Source organism: Staurois parvus, unplaced genomic scaffold (assembly GCF_062004578.1).
Source record: "Staurois parvus isolate SC_StPar_1 unplaced genomic scaffold, SC_StPar_1.0 ptg000714l, whole genome shotgun sequence".
Taxonomy (NCBI): Eukaryota; Metazoa; Chordata; class Amphibia; order Anura; family Ranidae; genus Staurois; species Staurois parvus.
The window spans coordinates 2,264,970-2,286,747 of NW_028318510.1; the positions used below are offsets into that span (position 1 = coordinate 2,264,970).

General features: G+C 40.2%; 1 protein-coding gene across 1 annotated transcript in view; it reads left to right on the plus strand.

Moving 5' to 3' along the window:
• CWC27 (CWC27 spliceosome associated cyclophilin) overlaps window positions 1-21,778 on the plus strand; it is a 213,914-nt gene that overhangs the window by 1,754 nt on the left and 190,382 nt on the right. Inside the window, exons 2-8 of the mRNA XM_089653456.1 lie at window positions 3,242-3,338; window positions 6,296-6,408; window positions 7,513-7,656; window positions 7,971-8,069; window positions 8,733-8,836; window positions 18,397-18,466; window positions 20,801-20,880. Coding sequence (XP_089509582.1) covers window positions 3,242-3,338; window positions 6,296-6,408; window positions 7,513-7,656; window positions 7,971-8,069; window positions 8,733-8,836; window positions 18,397-18,466; window positions 20,801-20,880 — 707 coding nt within the window. The remainder of the gene's footprint in view (window positions 1-3,241; window positions 3,339-6,295; window positions 6,409-7,512; window positions 7,657-7,970; window positions 8,070-8,732; window positions 8,837-18,396; window positions 18,467-20,800; window positions 20,881-21,778) is intronic.

Genomic DNA, 21,778 nt, shown 5'->3' on the forward strand with positions numbered 1-21,778 from the left:
ACCTTCGAGAGAGACCACTGCAGAGAGGGAGGTGCAAGGGGGACCTTTGGGAGAACCCTCTGTGGGGATGGGGATCTCTGGAAGATAGCCGCCACAGACGGTGGGTGTGAGGGGGAACCACTGGGAGAGACCACTGCAGGAAGGGGATGCGAGGGAGACCACTGGGAAAAAATACTGCATGAGGGGGGTACCCCTGGGAGACACCACTCATTACAGGGAGGGGGTGCGATGGGTACCACTGGGAGAAACCACTGCGGAGAGGGGTTGCAGGCAGAATCTCCTGGGAAAATCCTTTGTAGGGAGGAGAGTGAGAGGGATCACTGAGCGAGACCACTGCGGAGAGTGGGGTAGCGAGGGGGAATGCCACTGGGAGAGACCATTAAAGGGAGGAATGTGAGAGGACAGCCACTGGGAGAGGTCATGTGAACTCCTTCTGACCTTGGTGTCCAACCTGTGGCTCTTTAGAACATATTGTGTGGCCTTCGGGCCCCAGGTACTTACTGAAGTCAGTGAAGGAGCGATATCTTTTAGACTCGGTTCTAGCAGTGAAATGGTTTGGCTCTTTGTCTTTCACATTCCCTTTTTTCTGTGCCGTCCATCTCTTCTTTCTGCTCTGGTTATTTTCCTCTCATCATTTATAATGGATCCTGCAGAGAGAAATATCAGGCACAAATCAATTTTAAAGTGGAACTAATCCCAACAATTGGATTGTTTCCCAAAACAGTTACATACAAGGCAAGCCATGAATGATAACTGTAACAGTTGCTTGTGCTCTCAACTAGGCTATCAAGCCTTCAATTGGCTGGGGTCATAACTGACCACATATGCAGCTGCATGGCACCTGCAGATCAAACAGAGACTAAGATGGCAGCTCCCTTGGCTTAAAGGAGAGGAGGGTTTAGTTCCGCTTTAGGTGGTCTGTTGGGGAGGACAGATGTGGATTTGCTGTAATAGCAGTGATCTCTAGCAGTCTCATGTATTGTGTCTCCAATCTATGACATCCTGGTGTATGTCTCCAGTCTCCAGCAACTCCTAAAGAATTTCTACATCCTCTGCCCATCTCCTGTTCCATGTGTGCAGTCCCTAGCAGCTCTCTGTAGTGTTACATTCAATGAATATTACGTGTGGCCCTTTTGGTGCTATCACTACTGCCCTACAAAGTCAGAGCTCCCAATACAGGGAAAGTTGTTTTCTTTGAGTTCATGGGGCGTTCACATGGAATTTCCAACTCAGAAACTTGTATTTCCCATCTGTAGGATTTCATATAAAACCAGCCATAGATGGATCATAAAGCAGAAGCGGCTGGGATTCAATTCGTCTATGGACCGGCTGGTTGTACTGAAGTTGATCCATCAATTAGGTTTAGTACAAGCAGCCTGTCGGATTGTTTACATAGCCGCCAGCAGTAATCGTGTTCTGCCGGCAGGGAAGGTTCCTCACTGGTAGAACACAATAGTGCTGCGGGAGGGATTTCCCCAATGGCACTGACTGTGTTGATGGGGGAACTGAGCAGTTTTCTTTCCTTCCACTTGTGGTTGCAGCAAAGAAAATGGCATCATCTATGGCTGGCTTAATGCTCATGTTTATGTGCACATACAGTGTGGTGTGACAGGACATGCCCATACTAATGCTTGCAGCAGTTTGAATGTTCATTACATAGAGTGCTGTGGTAGGGATTCCCCCCTTTCATACTGGGGCCCTGACATTTAGTGCAGGTGGAGAGCACAAGTGCCCCATCCAACCCCTCTGCCAGCAGCCTGTCAAGCTATGAGAAGCTGACAGCTAGCGGAACAAAGATTTACGCTGCATTCACACTTCAGCATTTTGTAGCTCCATGCTCCAAAATAGCTCAAACTTAGAAAATCAATTGTTCTCTATGGTGCCTGTTCACACCTGATTGTGCAAACAGGCACTGTAGAGAACTGATTGTTTTTTTAACCCCCTCCTGCCTAAGGGTAAAACAAATCTAAATGCCTAAGCACAATTCTGCAACTTTGACGTGTTAGTAAAACTGTACATATCATCACAACTACTTTGTACATCCAGGTGGATTATACTGTGTTTTTTTGTCAGGACAAATTGGGCTTTCATTTGGTGGTAAATGGTAATGGATATCTCCTGTTATTTTTTTTTTAATATAAAAGGAAAACTGGCCCAAAATAGTAAAAAAAAATAATTTTTTAAATTTAGCTGTGTGTTTCTTGCTACTACCATAACCTGCCACCAAAGAACAACCCAAAATAAATGCTCCAGCTCTTGACGATCGCAGTGATACATATATGTGTATGTTATTTGTTGTTTGTACCCGTAGTACAGCCCAGAAACAATAGTGCACATTGTGTTTTGCTTTTTTTACCTAAAACACAGTGACACCAAATGTTGTTTAAATTCTGACCTTTGACCTTGACCCAAACACCCTGGAACTGAACTAGATCAAACCTTGATCTAGGTCTTTTTTCTTTATTTTTTTATTTTATTTTTTAATATTTATTTATCTTTTTTTTTTTTACAAACATTTTTTTCCTGTATGCCAGGAGTTAGAGATACAATGTATCTCTCTCCTCCATTCATAAACAGAGAAAAAAAAAAACGCAAAGGGCCGGGCTGTACAGTGACTGATCACTGTGACAGCCAGTCAGAGGCTATCACAGCAATCATGTGATCCGGAATCGGGAGTCCCGGGTCCCGATCGTTAGATATATATACATATATATATATATATGTAAAAAGTGCTGCACAAATTGGTGGCGCTATATAAGTATCTGAAATAATAAATAAAACACCTGTCAGTTTTTATTGTTTTGTGTGCCCTTGCTAAACCCTCTCTGTTTACCATTATCATTGAAAGTAGAAATAAAGAAAAGTTTTGGTTGTCCTCAGAAAAGTAATAGAGGGGAAATCTTTCAATGGGGACACTAGTTCTGGTGGTGCCCAAGGAATTTCCTTCATTTGCAGAGATTTCCTCTCACTTCCTATATGGCTATGGGACAGGAAATGAAGGGAAATCTACTCAATGGGAGACAGATGGTGAAATGAAATCTGACAGGGGTTATAACCTTCCCTTGCTCTATCCAAAATGGAAAAAAAAGGCAATAGTTCTACTTTAATGTCAAGTGTTGCTGCATATATGTGGACACATTTACATACATTATTGTAAATTCAGTGTTTTTAGTTCTTTTTATACACTGTATTAAAAAAAAATACAAAGCTGACGGTATAATTACAAATAACAATATTTCAGGTTTTGCTGAAAACAACAGCTGGAGAGATCGATATCGAGTTGTGGTCAAAGGAAACTCCAAGAGCTTGCCGAAACTTTATCCAGCTTTGTCTAGAAGGTATGAGACGCTCTCCATGGTTTTTTTGTGCCCATTTTACAATGTGATTTATCATGGTGAGATGCTTGAGCTTTGGGTGTAGTTTTCATTTTACTGTACAGTAAAAAGCGGTTTTCTTTTTACACCGTATTTTATCATGATACATTTAGTCTGACACAGTGTTTAAAGAGTACAGCAGGATTCACTTTGTTTCTTTCAAAATGCCTGTTAAAGGAGACATGTGGGATAGCAAAAGAACAAACATACATGCTTCAGCTGACCACCCACCAGCTCTAAGACTGAGAACTGACCGATTACATGACTGCTCAGTTCCTGCTCTTCACTGAGCAGAGTGGTGACTGTCAGTCACCACTGTCTGCTCACTGGGGCGCCGTGGAGGGGATGGAAGAGGTTGGCTCAGGCTCTCAATGGGTCACGGAAAGGCTGAGCCAGCTGCCAGTCGGGATCCTTGCAGAGCCTAGACTGGCTGTGATGTCAACCAACAGAGGGCTTTAGCCTGATGTAGGCTGAATCTTGGTCACAGGAGTGGAGAAATAAGTGCACTCCTGTGACCCAGAAGAGAAGTATGGCCAAAAAAGCTTTGGTCATACTTTTGTTTTAAGCACTGTTCATACCTGTTAAGATTTCAGTAAGAAAGGATTCTTGGAGCTTTATATTCTTTATTAAATTAAAGAATATCTAAAGCCAAACCTTTTAAAGCGCAAGTTTAGTCAAAATAAAAAGATAAGCACACAAGCTGCTGACTTATGCTTTCCTTGAAATCTTCATCCTCCAACACTCCCTACTCCCACCACCGTATGGGTATGGGCAGTGAGTGTGGCAAGGCCAGGTTATTTACAGGAGTGTCTTCCATTTACAGTCCCACCATGATAGAGATGTTGCACACTGCGGAAACCATAGTAAGCGTGTTAACATTCATAAAACATTGTTATTACAGTGTGGAGTTCTTTGTGGACTTTTTTTCTTTAATCTAATTCTAATTTAATAAAATGTATTTTGGACATTTCTTACAACACTACAGAATGTCACAATATATTACCATCACTACAGTGTACTCATGGCTCAGGCATGCAGATGAGCAGTTTTTGGTAGTGGCTCAAGTTCAATATAGCACAATGCAGTCAAGTAGTTCAATTCACAAGGAAATTGCCACCAACACTCCTCATATCCACACTGCCCTTGCGCTGGGTATTATGTGTTTTTTGTTTTAGTTTTTCCCATCCATCCTCATGTAGGAATTCTTAGTAGAAGGACTATTGAGACTAAGTTGAACATTGGCTTCACAGATTTAGAGCCTTGGTTCAATTGCTGTGTATCTATTGTGCACTGGTCGTTCCAAACAAATGCAAGTGAGGTGAAACAGAGAGGTTTGGGCACTAATGGGAGACGTGACAAGGAGGTAAAAATACACACTAGGAAACAATTTAATGAAAAATAATTACAGGGCCATGAAAGTGTTACTAAACACACAAAAGTAAAATCAGTCTTTATATGCAGTATAACATACTTCTTATATTCACTGTGGAACCTAAGGGGTTAATCCTCCACATTATGTAAAAAGGCTGTTTGATCCTGTATTCTGTAAGCCTCCCCTTCTTCTACAGTCCCCAATCCATCTGCTGATAGTACAGAGCCCTAGGAGGCACTCTGCACATGTTTGGTGCGTATTGCTAGAGAGTTGGGGGTTTTTTGGGAGGGTGCAGGTAACCGGCACAGGGCCAATCGGTACTGTCCAGACAGAGGGTCAGGGGTTATGCATATGACAATCAAAATAATGAAAACTCCTCCTACAAGCTTTAACCAGTGCTCGGTCGGACACTGATAGAAGTCACAAGACTGCTCTAACTGCTGATCAGAAAAGGTATTTAGCAGTTTATAGTTACTAAAATTCCATTTCTATGTTCTGTGTACTGTGGGAGACCAGATATAGTGAATGTAGAATCATGGCTTTAGTAGCACTTTAAAGAGGAACTTCACCCTCCACCCCTTGTGTTTATTTTTTCCCGTTTACCTGATGCTGGGTTGTCCTTAGTTCAGATACTTACCCATGCATCGTTGTTCGGCTGAAGTCCTCTTCTCTACAGCTGCTGCTTGGGTCCCCCTCTGCCATGTTCCCCTTTGACAGCTTCAGGAGTCTCTTCCAGGTTCAGGTGCAACCTCCCAATGATACATTGCTAGGCCCGCCCCCCTCTTTTAGAGAATGAAAGAGTCTAGTGCTCTCGGTGTCGCCTGTGAAATACACATCACATATCCCAGGAGGCACCAGGGGCCCTGACATCATTCACCTAGGCAATCCGGGATGATGGGGGCAGGCCGAAAAGCTTTTTAATTAAACAAAAAGTAAGTAAACAAGGATAAAAAAGAATATTTGTGTAGCGGGGGGGGGGGGGGGGGTGTCAAGGAGCAGACTTGTGCTAAAAAGTGAAGATCCACTTCAAGTAGTGGATTAATGATCTAGAAAATTAAATAACTCTTGGATGGCAACCCCTCCCCAAAAATGTCTTACTTCTGCATCATCTGTAATAAAGATTTCCTTCCGTGTCACTACAGAATGTTATGTCTGGCAGCACAGTAGCTACGTGGTTAGTATTTCCATTTGGCAGCACCAGGGTCGTTGGTTCGAATCTCAACCATGACACTACCTGCACAGAATTTGTATGTTCTCCCTGTGCCTACAAGGGTTTCCTCCGGGTACCTGGGTATCCTCCTTCACTCCAAACACATGCTGTTAAGTTAATTGGCTCCTGTCTGAATTGTCCCTAGTATACAGTATGTATGTGTGAATACTACTTAGGGACTTTAGATTGTACACTCCTTGAGCATTAGGGATTGATGTGAATGTACTACAATATATGTAAAACGAGTAAATTGACGGTGCTATATAAGTATCTGTAGTAATAACAATATTTGCATCAGTGTATTGACAATTGACTGTTCTATTCTTCATGTTCTTCCAGGTTATTATGATAATACAATCTTCCACAGAGTTGTACTTGACTTCATTGTTCAGGGTGGAGATCCAACAGGCACTGGCACTGGGGGAGAATCCATCTATGGCAAACCATTCAGGGTAGGACTGAATATAATAAACAGATTTGTTTTTTGTCATGTCTACCTTTTTCATATGTTTACATAATTTAGATGGGGGATACAGGTAACCCGTACTCCTAGAAGTTTCCGTTTCAGGGGGTACTTTGCAGTAGGAAAGTGTTTGGCATCATGGGCAGTGAAAGAGGTAAATATAATTGCTTAACTGTAGGTATGGCATTTAAAAATAAACTTTAAGTAATAAACAATGTCCCTTTTTAAAGTGCACATGTTAGAGCGATTGTAAACCATTATGTTTTTTTTTTTTTTCATAACCAACATGTCATATTGGTCTGTGCAATAGTTTTGCACTGAGCAGTCCCAATTCTCCTCTTTTCGGTTCCCCTGCCAGGGATGCCACTCATGTATACCTGCTCTGTGTGTCCATAGACACACAGAGTGCAGCTCATCCCTGCCCCCCACTCCCTCCTTACTGGCTGCAATTGACAGCAGCATGAACCAATGGCCCCCACTGCTGTCTCTGAGCCAATGAGGTGGGAGAGAGCCACTGCTCTCGTGCACAGCGCTAGATCAAGATTGGGTTTAGGTTAGTTAAAAGGGACTGGCAGGGGGAGGGAGCTGCACTCAGAAGTTTTTTCTTTTCTTACCTTAATGCAGAGAATGCATGAACGTAAAAAATCTTCAACCTTTAGAACCACTTTAAAACTCTTTTAGTGGTATATTTGCCAGACCAAGTGGGATCAAATAAGAAGTTGGGAGTTACTTACACTTTCATTTGTGAGGGAGAGTTGTAGAGGTGCTGTAAATGGGGGAAAAGATCTGAATAATGTTGCAGTCTTGAATTTATCTAATTTATCTACCCAGCTTCTATTCCATATAACCTCTTGAAATGACCTTTGTATCATTTTGAAAAAAAAAAACCTTCCACAAAATTAACTTTAAAAGGATTTATTTTTTTTTCTGACCTTAAAACCCATATTTGTTTGTGCACTGTGCTTCCATCTGCTTTGCTTTTGCTCCAAATAAATGAATTCCTAATACGTTTCTTAGTATGTTGAATACTCATAGTTGTGTATTGCGTACAGAATTGGATTTATTTGTTTGTTTTTTTTGTTTTCACTTTCAGGATGAATTCCATTCACGTCTGCGCTTTAATCGGAGAGGTCTTGTTGCCATGGCAAATGCTGGACCTCATGACAATGGCAGCCAATTTTTCTTTACACTTGGCCGTGCTGATGAGCTTAATAACAAACACACCATATTTGGGAAGGTTAGACTGATGTCCTGAAGGAGCCTGTTATGTTTTTTATACATACACCGTTTTTAATTTCTGTGTTCATAAAACAAAAACAAAAAAATTATACAGTAGATATTTTTGATTATAAATATATTTTTTATCTACAATAGTTTAATAATAAGCATAATCATATTAAATGTATGACTGAAGAACAGGAATGGTAAGAGCTGACTGGTTCCTTGAATGGAAATCAAGCCTGTTGTTCAGTCAAACACTTTACCCATTTTTCCCTATTTTAGAGTGGTCACTGTCAGTGTAGGAGGTAAACAAATTTTAATTTTTTCCAGGTTACTGGAGACACAATATACAATCTACTAAGACTGACAGAAGTAGAAATTGGTGAAGAAGAAAGGCCAGTTAATCCACACAAGATAAAGACGAGTGAGGTTTGTATGTGTGTTGTCTGAATGCATGTTTAATTTGTTCTTGAGCATTAATCATTTAAGATGAAGATGTTACTGTTCTTCATAGAGAGACCATGAAGTAAAAACTTCAGGGGGTGCTTCCCCCCCCCCCCCAAAAAAAAATAGGTTCTTCAGATATATATTACACACACACAACCCATAGAATATATATATATATATATATATATATATATATATATATATAAAAAATAATTTATACTAATATTTTATTGATGAGCTGCAGACAGGACACAGAATACTGCAATACAAATGTCACCTAGAAGCTTGTTTACACGTGCAACTTGAATTTGGATGCACAATTGTCATTAAGTTTTTGGCCTTCAAAAGAAAATAGAGGGCTGGCTTTTGCACAGTGCAGTTTCCTGGTAGTCATGTTATCTGTTTCACACAATGAAGTTTGACTCACCTGTGAACACCTTACCTTATAGAAACAAGTACACAGTTATGAGGAGTCTTCATCTGAAATATTTTTACAGTTCAAAATCAAATAAAAAGAAACCACAGTTTCACATGAACTGATGTCATGTACTTTTATTGGTATTTCTTGACTATAGCTCTCCTTTTAATACTTTTTAGAACTAATTAAAATATAAGATATCCTGTCCTGATTTTGTTTTTTTGTAGGTTTTATTTAATCCATTTGATGACATTGTACCACGAGTAACAAAGAAGCTGAAAAAAGAAAAACAGAAGGAAGAGTCTAAGCAGGCAAAGGTGAAAGGAACCAAGTAAGTGCCATGCTTACTACCCACACTAGTGACAAGCTTTTGTATATGCCAATAAAATGAATGGAAATTTAAATGGCAAGCAGATATAAAAGAAACAAATTAATGCAACTCTGAATTTAATAATGTAGCTTTTAGGCTTCGTTCACACTTGTGCGACTCCTAAGTTGCACGACTTCCAGTGTGACCTGGGAGTGTGATTTTTTTTTTTTTTTTATGCGACTTTGATGCAACTTTACACTCTCTAGCACTCAAGTCACATCAAAGTAATGCAGGGACTTTTTCAAAGTCGCTGTGCCTTTAAAGGCTCATAGATCAGAATGGGTGTCACTGGAAGTGGAACTTAAATGTTTTTGTTATGCAGTCAGACTGGGAAAGGAACCATTCAGTGCTGCACTGCTCATGTGTTAACAAGGAATATGTTGATAGGAGGAGGGGGCAGAGTGACAGAGAAATTAGCTGATTAGTCTCTGTTTCTCCTGTCATTATCCACTGGCTGGAGGGTGAGATGAAAGATGCTGTCCCAGCAGACAGGGCTGTGCTAGGTGGCAGAACTGTGTAAATTTCAAAACAAATTCTTTGATAAGTAAACAACGATAATGTTTTTATTTAATTTATTTAGCGGTTTGCCTGGAGTTTAGCTTTAATACTTGGGAAAGATCCACCTCACTTGCAGTTCAGATAGTATTTACGGGTGCAACTTGCCATATTCAAATGCCAGTTTACCTGCAAAATATGTTTTTGGCTTGTAGAAGGAAACTTGTAAACAGGGAGAGAATGCACAAACTTCATACAGATAATTTCCCAAGTGGGTGTCAGATGCTGTACACTGTGCCCCCATATTGTATTACCTTTCTTTACATTTTAGGAAATCAATCCACCTTTCTGTAGAATGATACACATTTTTATAGGGTGCAATGCTTGTAATATAGGTACATGTGGAAGCATGTTAAAGCTAAGCATGTACAAATGTTAAATCCCAACTCCAACCAAATCTTTCTTTTTAGTTTTGTATTGAATGGGGTAAGGGATAGAACATCAGCTTTTAGTTGTCTGTGTCCCCATTTTGAAATGTCTTAAGTTCATGTCCATTTTCCAGATCAGGTGAGACAAAATCTCCCCATTTCCTGTCTGTCTGACAGGTGTCTGCTAAAACAGCAGGAAGTGAGAGGAAATCCCCAGTGGGAACACAGCCAGCAGAAAAAAACAAGTTCACAGCGTGAGAGGTTTAGAACGTCTGTCAGGTTTCTCTTGTATTGATGATGTCCCCCTATAGCCTAGTACACACGATGAGAAAATCGTACTAAAAATAACGCTTACAAAGCGATTGTCCGATAGTCTGATCATTCGTACACAACTTTTGAGATTTGATCACGACAGTTCATGCCAAATTATCAGAAGGGATAAGCAGAAAAATTTTTTCTCGTACAATAACAGAATGAATGATTTTTGTTTAATGAGTACAGTATTTTGTCTATAAAAAAATTGAGTGACCAAGACCATGCATGCTCAGAAACGAACAAATACATTACAGTACAACACAATACATTACAGTACAACACAATACATTACATCTTTCCAGAAGTTGTATTCAGTCTTACGAGAATGTTCATAACTTTGGTAAACTATTTGTTTTTTCGATATGAGACTAGCATGCAAAAAAACAGACGATCATTCATCAGATATTTTTATTGTGTGTACGAGGCAAAAGGGTTAGTGTACTTTGTACAAAGATTAGATTGTCAGATTGTAGCATCATGTTTAGATTTACCAAAAAAATTTCATATGGTAACATATCTAATCTATCCGATCAATCTGTATCGAGTTAGCAGACCCTTGAACTAGTTTGTAGATCTAAAGTAGATTGTGCAATCAGACTGTGGAATCAGATTAAAGAGCCAGTCCCGGGCACCGTTGTTCTTCCCTGATCGCAAGAATTTGAACATTATACCTAGCCACTTCCCTACCGCCCTATAGCAGAAATACTGCTACAGGGCGGTACTGGTGCGCAAAATCACGTGTGTGTGTGTGTGTGTGTGTGTGTGTATATATGTGTGTGTGTGTGTGTGTGTGTGTGTGTGATTTTGCATTTCCGGGTAGGGGGCGCACGCCCTACCCACACCGCCATTCGCGGCCGCGGTTGTCATTCACTAGGTCTTGGTCGGTGTTTACTCGCCTGCGCCCTGTGATTGCCGAGCTTCTCCGATGGGGAGCAGAACTGTTTGTAAACAAAACAGTTACTAGTAAAAATTTTAAATAAAAATCCCAGTATACAGGTGAAACTCAAAAAATTTGAATATCGTGCAAAAGTTAATTTATTTCAGTAATGCAACTTTAAAGGTGAAACTAATATATGAGACTCATTACATGCAAAGCAAGATAGTTCAAGCCGTGATTTTTCATAATTGTGATGATTATGGCTTACAGCTCATGAAAACCCTAAATCCACAATCTCAGAAAATTAGAATATTGTGAAAAGGTGCAATATTCTCGGCTCAAAGTGTCCCACTCTAATCAGCTGATTAACCCATAACACCTGCAAAGGGTTCCTGAGCCTTTAAATGGTCTCTCAGTCTGGTTCAGTAGGAATCACAATCATGGGAAAGACTGCTGACCTGACAGTTATGCAGAAAACCATCATTGACACCCTCCATAAGGAGGGAAAGCCTCAAAAGGTAATTGCAAAAGAAGTTGGATGTTCCCAAAGTGCTGTATCAAAGCACATTAATAGAAAGTTATGTGGAAGGGATAAGTGTGGAAGAAAAAGGTGCACAAGCAGCAGGGATGACCGCAGCCTGGAGAGGATTGTCAGGAAAAGGCCATTCAAAAGTGTTGGGGACTTTCACAAGGAGTGGACTGAGGCTGGAGTCAGTGCATCAAGAGCCACCACACGGATCCTGAACATGGGCTTCAAATGTCATATTCCTCTTGTCAAGCAGCTCCTGAACAACAAACAACGTCAGAAGCGTCTTACCTGGGCTAAAGAAAAACAGACCTGGTCTGTTGCTCAGTGGTCCAAAGTCCTCTTTTCTGATGAGAGCAACTTTTGCTTCTCATTTGGAAACCAAGGACCCAGATTATGGAGGAAGAATGGAGAGGCACACACTGCAAGATGCTTCAAGTCCAGTGTGAAGTTTCCACAGTCTGTGTTGATTTGGGGAGCTATGTCATCTGCTGGTGTTGGTCCACTGTGCTTCATTAAGTCCAGGGTCAATGCAGCCGTCTACCAGGAGATTTTGGAGCACTTCATGCTTCCTTCTGCAGACGAGCTTTATGAGGATGCTGACTTCATTTTCCAGCAGGACTTGGCACCTGCCCACACTGCCAAAAGCACCAAAACCTGGTTCAATGACCGTGGGATTACTGTGCTTGATTGGCCAGCAAACTCGCATGACCTGAACCCCGTAGAGAATCTATGGGGCATTGCCAAGAGAAAGATGAGAGACATGAGACCGAACAATGCAGAAGAGCTGAAGGCCGCTATTGAAGCATCCTGGTCTTCCATAACACCTCAGCAGTGCCACAGGCTGATAGCTTCCATGCCACGCCGCATTGAGGCAGTAATTGCTGCAAAAGGGGCCCAAACCAAGTATGAGTACATATGCATGCTTATACGTTTCAGAGGTCCGATATTTTTCTATGTACAATCCTTGTTTTATTGATTGCATGTAATATTCAAATTTTCTGAGATTGTGGATTTGGGGTTTTCATGAGCTGTAAGCCATAATCATCACAATTATGACAAATCACGTCTTGAACTATCTGGCTTTGCATGTCTATCTCATATATTAGTTTCACCTTTTAAGTTGCATTTCTGAAATAAATGAACTTTTGCACTATATTCAAATTTTTTGAGTTTCACCCCCTTTTGTAAACTCTATAACTTTCACATAAACCAATTAATTTACACGTATTGGAATTTTTTTTAGCAAAGACATGTAGCAGAATACATTTTGGCCTACATTTATGACAAAATTTGGTCTTTTTAAATTTTTTTTACTGGACATGTTTAATAGCAAAAAATCAAAAATATTATTTTTTTCCCTCAAAATTGTCTGTCTTTTTTTTTAATAGTGTAAAAAATAAAAAATGCACAGGCAATCAAATACCTGCGAAAGAAAGCGCAATTTGTGGGGAAAATAAAAGGACGTAAATTTCATTTGGGTGCAGTGTTGCATGACTGTGCAATTGTCAGTTAAAGTAATGCAGCGCCGTAATGCAAAAAAATGGCTTGGTCGGGAAGGGGGGTAAATCCTCAAGAGAGCAAGTGGCTAGACAATCATTGGTGTTTGTAGCAGTGCCACTAGACCCTGCTGGTGTCTATGGGTGGTATGATTTTCACCTGCATATCTATCTGCCCTCAAAAGGCTCTGTAAAATCGGGTGACAGAAATATGTGTACAATATAAAAGTAAAACTCCACCTAGATCTATAAAAACACACATTAATTAAGCTCTGTATACGTTATACACTGGTGTCAGCTTCTTGCAATCCCCTATGTAGCAGAGCTCAGACTGGGAAAGGGAGAAGCAACACAAGGAGTCGGCTAGTTGTGCTCATGTGTTAACAAGGAAGATTTTAATTGGTGGAGAGAGAGAGAGAAGAGTAACAAAGAGAAGAGCTAATCAGTATGGTGCTTCTTCATCACAGGCTGTAGCAGAGACAAGACCTGTAAGTGTCACTGAAAGCAGAACTAAACTTTACTTTCTTTCAATGGCCTGACGTCCCTTTCTGGTACTGGCTTCTTTTGCCTGTCTTCTTTTGGCTTCTTTTGCCCGGCTGCTTGCTCACAGTTTTTGAAAATTAGTACTTTAGGTCTACTTTAACCACAGATGAGAAAAATCAAGTCTTCTGTCCTGCTAAACAGAGCTGTTCTGTGTGACAAATACCACCAAAAGAAAGCTCAATTTGTGGGGAAAAAAGGATATAAATTTAATTTGGGTGCAGCGTTGCATGACCACGCAATTGTCAGTTAAAGTAATGCAGCGCCATAACGCAACAATTGGCCTGGTCGGACATATAGTTCATATATAGGGTTTAGAGAAAAAAATGGAAAAACTACATGATTTGCAGGTGTGAAAGTGATGACAAGTTTCCTGTTGAAAGCGGAAGTGATGTAACATTCTTTTGCTTCCGCTGTGTGATGAGACACCTGGTTACCTGGTGGGAAGCCTCACTTCTGTCATTCACTGCTTGCTCTGCTAGTAATACGGAGTCATATCTGAGCTCACTGAGCTTCAAAGAGGACAAATTGTTGGTGCTGCTTAGCTATCGCCTCTGTGACTGAAGTTGCCAATTTATTTGCCATGTCAAGAGGTACAGTATCAAAGGTTATGATGGCATATTCCATTCTCTTGCTTCCGCTGTGTGATGAGACACTTAGTAAACTGGTGGGAAGCCTCACTTCTGTCTTTCACTGCTTGCTCTGCTAGTAATACGGAGTCATATCTGAGCTCAGTGAGCTTCAAAGAGGACAAATTGTTGGTGCCGCTTAGCTGGTGCCTCTGTGACTGAAGTTGCCAATTTATTTGCTGTGTCGAAAGGTACAGTATCAAAGGTTATGATGGCATATTCCATTTCCTGGAAAAACGTCTTGGTCAAATGACCAAAAGAGACAAAAGGACATTGTGCAGGGTTGTGACCAGGAATAAGAAATCAACTGCTGCAAAAATGGCTGCAGAGCTCAATCTCAGTCTTCCCACCTGTTAGCTAGGTGTTGCATCACACAGTGGAAGCAAAAGAATGTTACATCACTTCCGCTTTCAACGCATGTCGTCTTTGCCAGTCATGTAGTGTTTTCTTTTTTTTTTTCTTTTGCCCAACCCCTGTATGTATTATGTGTAATTAGCTGTTTTCCTGGAGTTTGGCTTTAAAAATGGTGCTTTATTCTGCTGTAGTGATCAGTTAGCTGTCTTGTGGCCTAACCAACTTTAACTTTTCTTTTTGCCACAGGCATTGTAGAAATCTTGTTCAGCACACTCTTTCAACATCAGGAGAGTTCAGCATGTGTTAGGAATACACAATGCATATGCTATTCATTTCCTTGTGTACCGGAACTTATTGTACTGTCCTTAACTGGAGAAATATTCTGTGGATAGGAAGTTGTCATTTTCTGGGAGCACACAGGGTCAGGAGTTGATGTAAAAACAGCTATATAATTGGTGATTACCAAGAAATCTCTGCTCTTTTTTGGAGACCCTTGTATGCAACACATTTATGCGCAGCTAAGTAGCAGAACATAATCGGCTTTCCCTTCCTTTTAATACATAATATCCTGCATTGTCCCCCACGGGTAGCTAACAATTGCATTCATGTTTTATGAGTGACTTTAGGTTTGTGTAGTGTCATTCAGTGCAGTCACAGCAAGACACCATCTCCCATTAAAAGTATGGAATTTACTTTCTCTGAAATAGAATTTAATTACTCTAGAAATGAGCAGCATATAATTAAAGGAACACAAAGTAAAAAAAAGTGCTGTTTACAGCAGGCAGTGTTCATAATTATTATAATAGATCTGTAATTCTTCTTAAAGGCTGTCTTTATGTCAGCTGGGGAAGTTGTAATTTTCTTTATGGTTGCAGTTTCATGTAGTCCATAAGAAAGGACTATTTTGTGAGTTCTTTAGAAAACTCATTAGTTTCTCTAGGTTCAATGTAAGGTTCATTGTAAGTTACCTGTCTATGTGGGGTTGTTGAGTAATCTCATGTCCATTACAATCTACCCTGGCTGTTTTATTAGTTGTAAACTAGATGTGCCTAACACAGACATTCATATAATGTGATTAAAGCTGGCTATATATCAGTTTGAAAAATTCTCTTTTCAGAACATTCCTTCAATTTTCTCTAGGTTAACCCCTTCACGTCTAAGGGTAAAACAAATCTAAATGCCTAAGCACAATTTTGCAACGTTGACGTGTTAGTAAAACCGTACATATCACCACAACTACTTTGTACATCCAGGTGAATTATACCTTGTTTTTTCAGGACAAACTGGGCTTTCATTTGGTGGTAAAATGGTAATAGAAATCACCCCCTTTTTTTTTTTATTGTCATAGGAAAACTGTCCCAAAATAGTAGTAGAAAATTATTTTTTATTTAGCTGTGAGTTTTTTGTTACTTCCATAACCTACCACCACAGAACAACCCAAAATAAATTCTCCAGCTCTTGACGATTGCAGCAATACCATATATGTGTATGTTATTTGTTGTTTGTACCCGTAGTACAGCCCAGAAACAATAGTGTGCATTTTGTTATTGTTTTTACCTAAAACACACTGAAACCAATTTTTAAAAAAAAAAAAAAAAATCCTGACCTTTGACCTTTTGACCTTGATCTTTGACCTGACCTTGACCTTGACTTACCCTGGCACTGAACTAGATAAAACCTTGTAAAATTATAAACACTCCACAGCGCAAATAAATGATATATAAAATTAAAATACTATAAATAAAAGTAAAAAAAATATAAAGTCCACACAAAACATTTTTTTTCAAAAATACATGAATTGTGCTCAATCCCAAAAGAAACCGTGCTCCAAAATTCTTCAAACAAATGTGCTCACACCATCCGTAATTAATGCTGCATCCCCACTCACCAGATGGAGTGGACTCTTTGCTGATATGGCAAAAGAGTCAAACAAGCTTAAAGTGACTGGGCATGTCCTCCCAGATAACTCTGTACTCAATATCCTCCAGAAACGGCTCCCGCGATTGGCTGACAATGGAAAACAAAACAAAAAACAACAAATAGTGCAATATTGTAAAAAATCTTTAATTTTTTAAAAAAGGCTGCCTTATATGCACTCACATGTTTAAAAATATACTCAGGCTTTCATAATAGGCACTAAGGCTCATATTATAAGGCTTTTCATTTGTAGAAGTGGACTGGCAAACATGGATAGAAATCCCTTCCAAATAGCAGGAAATCCCTCTCCCGCAAACCAGCGTGTGTTCCACTCACTGGAAGTGATGTCACCACGCACCCACCGGAACCAGAAATACGTTGATGCGTTTCACCCTCCCTGGATAACGCCCTGGAGGAGGGCGAAATGCGGCAATGTATTTCTGGTTCCAGTGGGTGCGTGGTGACAAGTTTTATAAATTCTGGACTTCGAATGGATGTAGAGAAGAGAACTGCAGATAGACACGTACAACTTATGTGGAAAGATTTGTTTCATCTCTGTGCCTAAGCCCAGTCACTTCACTGAGTATACGTAAGGGTTTACAACCACTTTAAGATATGGCCATTGGCATATCAGCCATTCTCCGCTTCTGGTAACCTCCTGCTTGGGGTTCTACTTTGGGTGTCACCACTACTGCCTAATTGACATGGACATTTCCTATTGGATGGTTGGCAGTGGGATCCTCTCAGGAAAGAGAAGATGACTGAAGTTGTCACAGGGGTATGCCAGGGAACCAGTGGTCTTTGACTCCTTTGCATTGTTGGATTAGAGGTTCCTGCAATGGAACTGATGACCCATACTAAATGGGGGATTTGGGTGAGTATTGCTGGCTTTGCAAGGTAAGGGGGGGGGGAAAGCCTGGCAGGATGGGTAAAAAAAATATTAGCCCAGAATGTGGCTTGATACAGACCTTCACCGATGCAGCCTGTATCTAAAACTGCCTTACAGACGTTGGCTGCTACAGCTGATATATTTCATGTTGTCTGCATAAAAGATCATGCGAGTAGACATAACTACTGAGTGTTCACAACATGCTATCTCATTAAAATGGAAATTTTATAGAAAGTGAAACTGTGCCAAGATTTTTAAACTGTATGTCCAGATTAGTTATACTCTAATGCTACCCTCGAACACATTCTTACTAGAGATGACAAAACAATAAGAAAGTCCTCACTTATAGCTAATAGTAATTAGTCATGCTAATGGACTTATTCTGTGATGTTGATTCTTCAGTTTCATTGGGTCTCAGGAAGATACCCCAGCCTTTATATCCACATGGATATTACAAATACCTTAATCCAGTCACCATGGAATTAACACCTATACAGACTTCTTGACAGTATGGGTGGGATTATGTAGAACTATATGGTTCCACAACTTTCGCACCTCTCATCCTCTTCTTGAACAATAAACATCTACTCATTCCATGGTAAGACCAAGGTATCTTTCTAACATTCATTGATACTGAAGATGTTTGTAGAAGCTACGATTTGGCAAGGGGAATTTGGCCATTTACACTGTTAGCATGGATGGAGGCATCTGTTAATTTATTTCATTCAGCAAACAGCCTAACAAAAAAAAAATCAGTGTATGGGCAGCCTAATTCCTGCTAGATATATCTTGCCCTAGATAAATGAAAACCTTTACAAAGGCCACCCTAGCGTTTGCATAATTTAGTCCAATCAGCTATGTTCCTGTGATACAAAAGGAGCCATTTGAATTCATGGATACACCTATTTAGACTACAGAAAATTGTTCATGGGTGAAGTTGAGAATCCTTGATTTGCAGAGTCACGTACATCTAAGACTACAAAATATAACATTGTGTAGTGTGTGATCTTAAAAGCAGTTTAGTGAATTCCTTGTTTGTCTTTTTTGTGCAGGAATTTTAAATTACTCTCTTTTGGAGAAGAAGCTGAGGAAGAAGAAGAGGTGGTGAGCAGAGTCAGTGAGGTAATCCATAATACTTACTTTTCCAGAAGTCACTAATTTCTTAGGCACAGGGGAAGTAAAATGCAGTCAGAGAGAATGAATAGCTCTGGTCCTAGAACACACTAACCGATCCTCTCCTACCTTATGAAGCTTGGATTTCACTCCCTACTCGCCTACAGAATGACATCAACAAATCCGATACTTTTAGGCTCATGTACACTGCAGGTTCTAAACTGAAGTTTAGGAGCAGCTGTGCAGTTTTTTTCAGCAGACCCTGAACTCTCCTTTATGTTTTTTCCTATGTGTCTTTGTACACATAGTCGTTTACAGGCGGTTGAGGTTACAGGCATTTTTTAAAACCACAAAAATCAAATTCAGGAGTAGAGTTTACCGGCGTTTCCAACGCCAAACGCTTGTAGACGCGTTTATGCGCGTTTCCGTTTAGACACGTTTTTGGGCTGGTCCATTTCCAGATGCTGTCCAGTGCCTTTTTCTTCATCAAAAATGCGTGCACAGAGTTTTACATGTATTCAAATGGACCTAGTACACAAGCGCAGTCAGTTCCAAGTTTCGCTTGCAGGAAAAAATAGTAGAACGTGCTACATTATTTCTGCACAGAACTGTACTGGAACACATTAAAGCACAGCAAAAAAGCACAAGGAGTGTTGTGTGCGCTCCAGAATGCATCCGGAGGCATTACAGACATTACAGCACTATGTAGCTCCTCCCACAGTGCCGAGCATGTTTCAGCAGCCACTGTTACTACAGTTGCAACACCCATCAGAAAGTAGTGCTCTCTCTGCTTCTGCTCTCTCTGTTTCTCACAATATGTCTGAAATAGTTAATTATTTACATTCTGGGCATTTGGGAGGGTCTCCTGAGGTTATCTTTTAAAAATGCTTCTAAACGCAAATGCACATAAACGCGGCTAAACGCAGTAGTAAACACGGCTAAACTGACTTTTCTAACCTACAATTTCTAGCAGTTAGTTTCCAGCGTTCAGAAAAGTTTTTCCAACACCCCGTGTACATGAGCCCTTAGGCAGGCCAGATTATGCAATTTTCTTTCCTTCCACCAGAGGGGAATCCTTCTTGCAGCACTATTGTTTTCTGCTGGTTGGGGAGCCTTCCCTGATGGCAGAACACAATGATTAGTAATAGTGGCTCTAGCCAGTGGCACTAAACATTCAGGAAAAACCTGACAGGCTGGTTGTACACAAGTCGATTGATCAACTTGTGAACAACCAGTCAGACCATACAAGGATTCGTCTGGTCCATGCTGACCTGGCCAGGCTTTGTGTGGGTGAGTTTCATGTATGGCTGGCTTTGTTCATTTCCCCTTCAGCACATTTTAAGGCTATTTTTTTGTGATTTCTTCTCACACTCGTCCTGTATTACTGTTTTTTTGTTTGTTTGTTTTTTACGCTCCCCCTGTTCTGCCCTGTATTGCATTACTGTTCCCCCTCCCCTGCCTTGTATCAGTGCATCTGTGTCCCGTCCTCTGTCCTGTATCACTGCATCTCATCTCTGTTCCCTTCCTCTGCTCTTTTCTGTCACTTTGTCCCCCCTTCCCCTGCCTTGTGTCACTGCATATCTGTTCCCTTCTCCCATGTCTCTCTTTGACCCTCACCTGTCCTGTATCCCTGCATCTCTGTATCCCTGCATCTCTGTATCACTGCATCTCTGTATCCCTGCATCTCTGTATCCCTGCATCTCTGTATCACTGCATCTCTGTCCTCCCTCCCCATCCTGTATCATTGTGTCTCTCTTCTCCCCTCCCTCTTGTCACTGTAGCTGTGCTTTATCATTGCATCTTTGCCCCCCTCCCCTCCTTTCTTGAATCACTGTGTCTTTGTTCCTCATCTCCTGTCCTATGCTGCACAGAATTATGTTGTTTCTTTATAATACAGCAATCCAGATCAGGTGGTCATGTGGGTGAAAATTCAAAATCCTAGCTCAGGTGAAACTAGTAAGTAATATGCTGCTATAAGCAGGTATCATAGAAAACTGAATTTTTCTGCTGTCCTCCCCATGTAGTTTGATGTTTTTTTATTTAATATTAGTGGTCATGACACTTCTCATTAATATTACATTATAGGAACTATAGTGGACGCAACAAATTACGTTGGGTCACCAAGTTCACATAAAATGTTGCAATCGTAAATTCACATAAGCTACAGTTTTGGGAGACGTCATGCAAGGATATTCAAATAGGGAATCTCTTCCATGAATGGAATTAAATATTTAAGAAAGCCAGTAGCTAACTGAACTCTTTAAATGAGAGCTATAGTCTATGCAGATGCTTAGTAGGTCACAATTAAGCATGAATGGCCATGCATATACATTTATTTTGCAGACCATGAAGGGAAAAAGTAAAAGTAGCCATGATCTCCTAAAAGATGACCCACGACTAAGTTCTGTTCCAGCAGTTGAAAGGTAAGAATACAATATCCTTTTCCCAGTAGAGACCTTTTTTTTTTTTTTTTCTTAAAGTTGTTTTTATTGAATTGTTCATAAAGTACAGAATGATAACATGGCTCTTATAAAACAACATAGTTGCCTTCAGTCATCAGTAAATACATCCCATGGAATTAAATAGTAATACAAGTTGAGTTTAGCTTGTACAGCAAATAGTAATCCTGGTAAGGAGTGATTTTATGGAGGAACCTTCATCCCTAGTAGTCAAAGGCAAGAACAGTGAAGGTTGAGTGAAGCCAGGGACCCCATATTTTTTTTTCAAAGAGATAAAGTGTACTTCTGAGTTCTTATGTCTTTTGTATATTATCGGGCACTATTTTTAAGCTGTTTCCATTCTGACAGTATTGGGGAGATTATTTTTTATTCCAGGAGTGTCATCTAGCATAATGATACAGTATACATAGGAAGCATTTGATGTGAGCTGGGGTCTGTAGGTCACCTTGGACGCCAAGAAGGCATTTCTTTGTGTTAAAGATATCAAGGAGACGAAACGTTTTGTTAAAGCGGTAGACTCAAAATAGAAACTTTATTGCATTGCACCGTCCTCCAAAGTATATAATAGCTGACATGTATCATCGGGGAACTGGATGCCTTAACCTGAAAGAGAGTACCAGCTCAATAACATCAGAGAAGAAGCTGTCGGCGTGGGACCCGGCAATATGGCATCTGATTGGCAGATCATAACAGGACAATATTCGATTCTCCAGGCAGGTGAGTATATGAGTTTTAGGATAAAATGTAAGAGAAAACTTACAAACAAATTATCACATTGGAAGTGAAGTTCCTTTTTAATAAAGGTGTTCACCTTTGACCAGAATTGTTGTAAGAATTTTAATTTCAAAAAGCATATATAAAA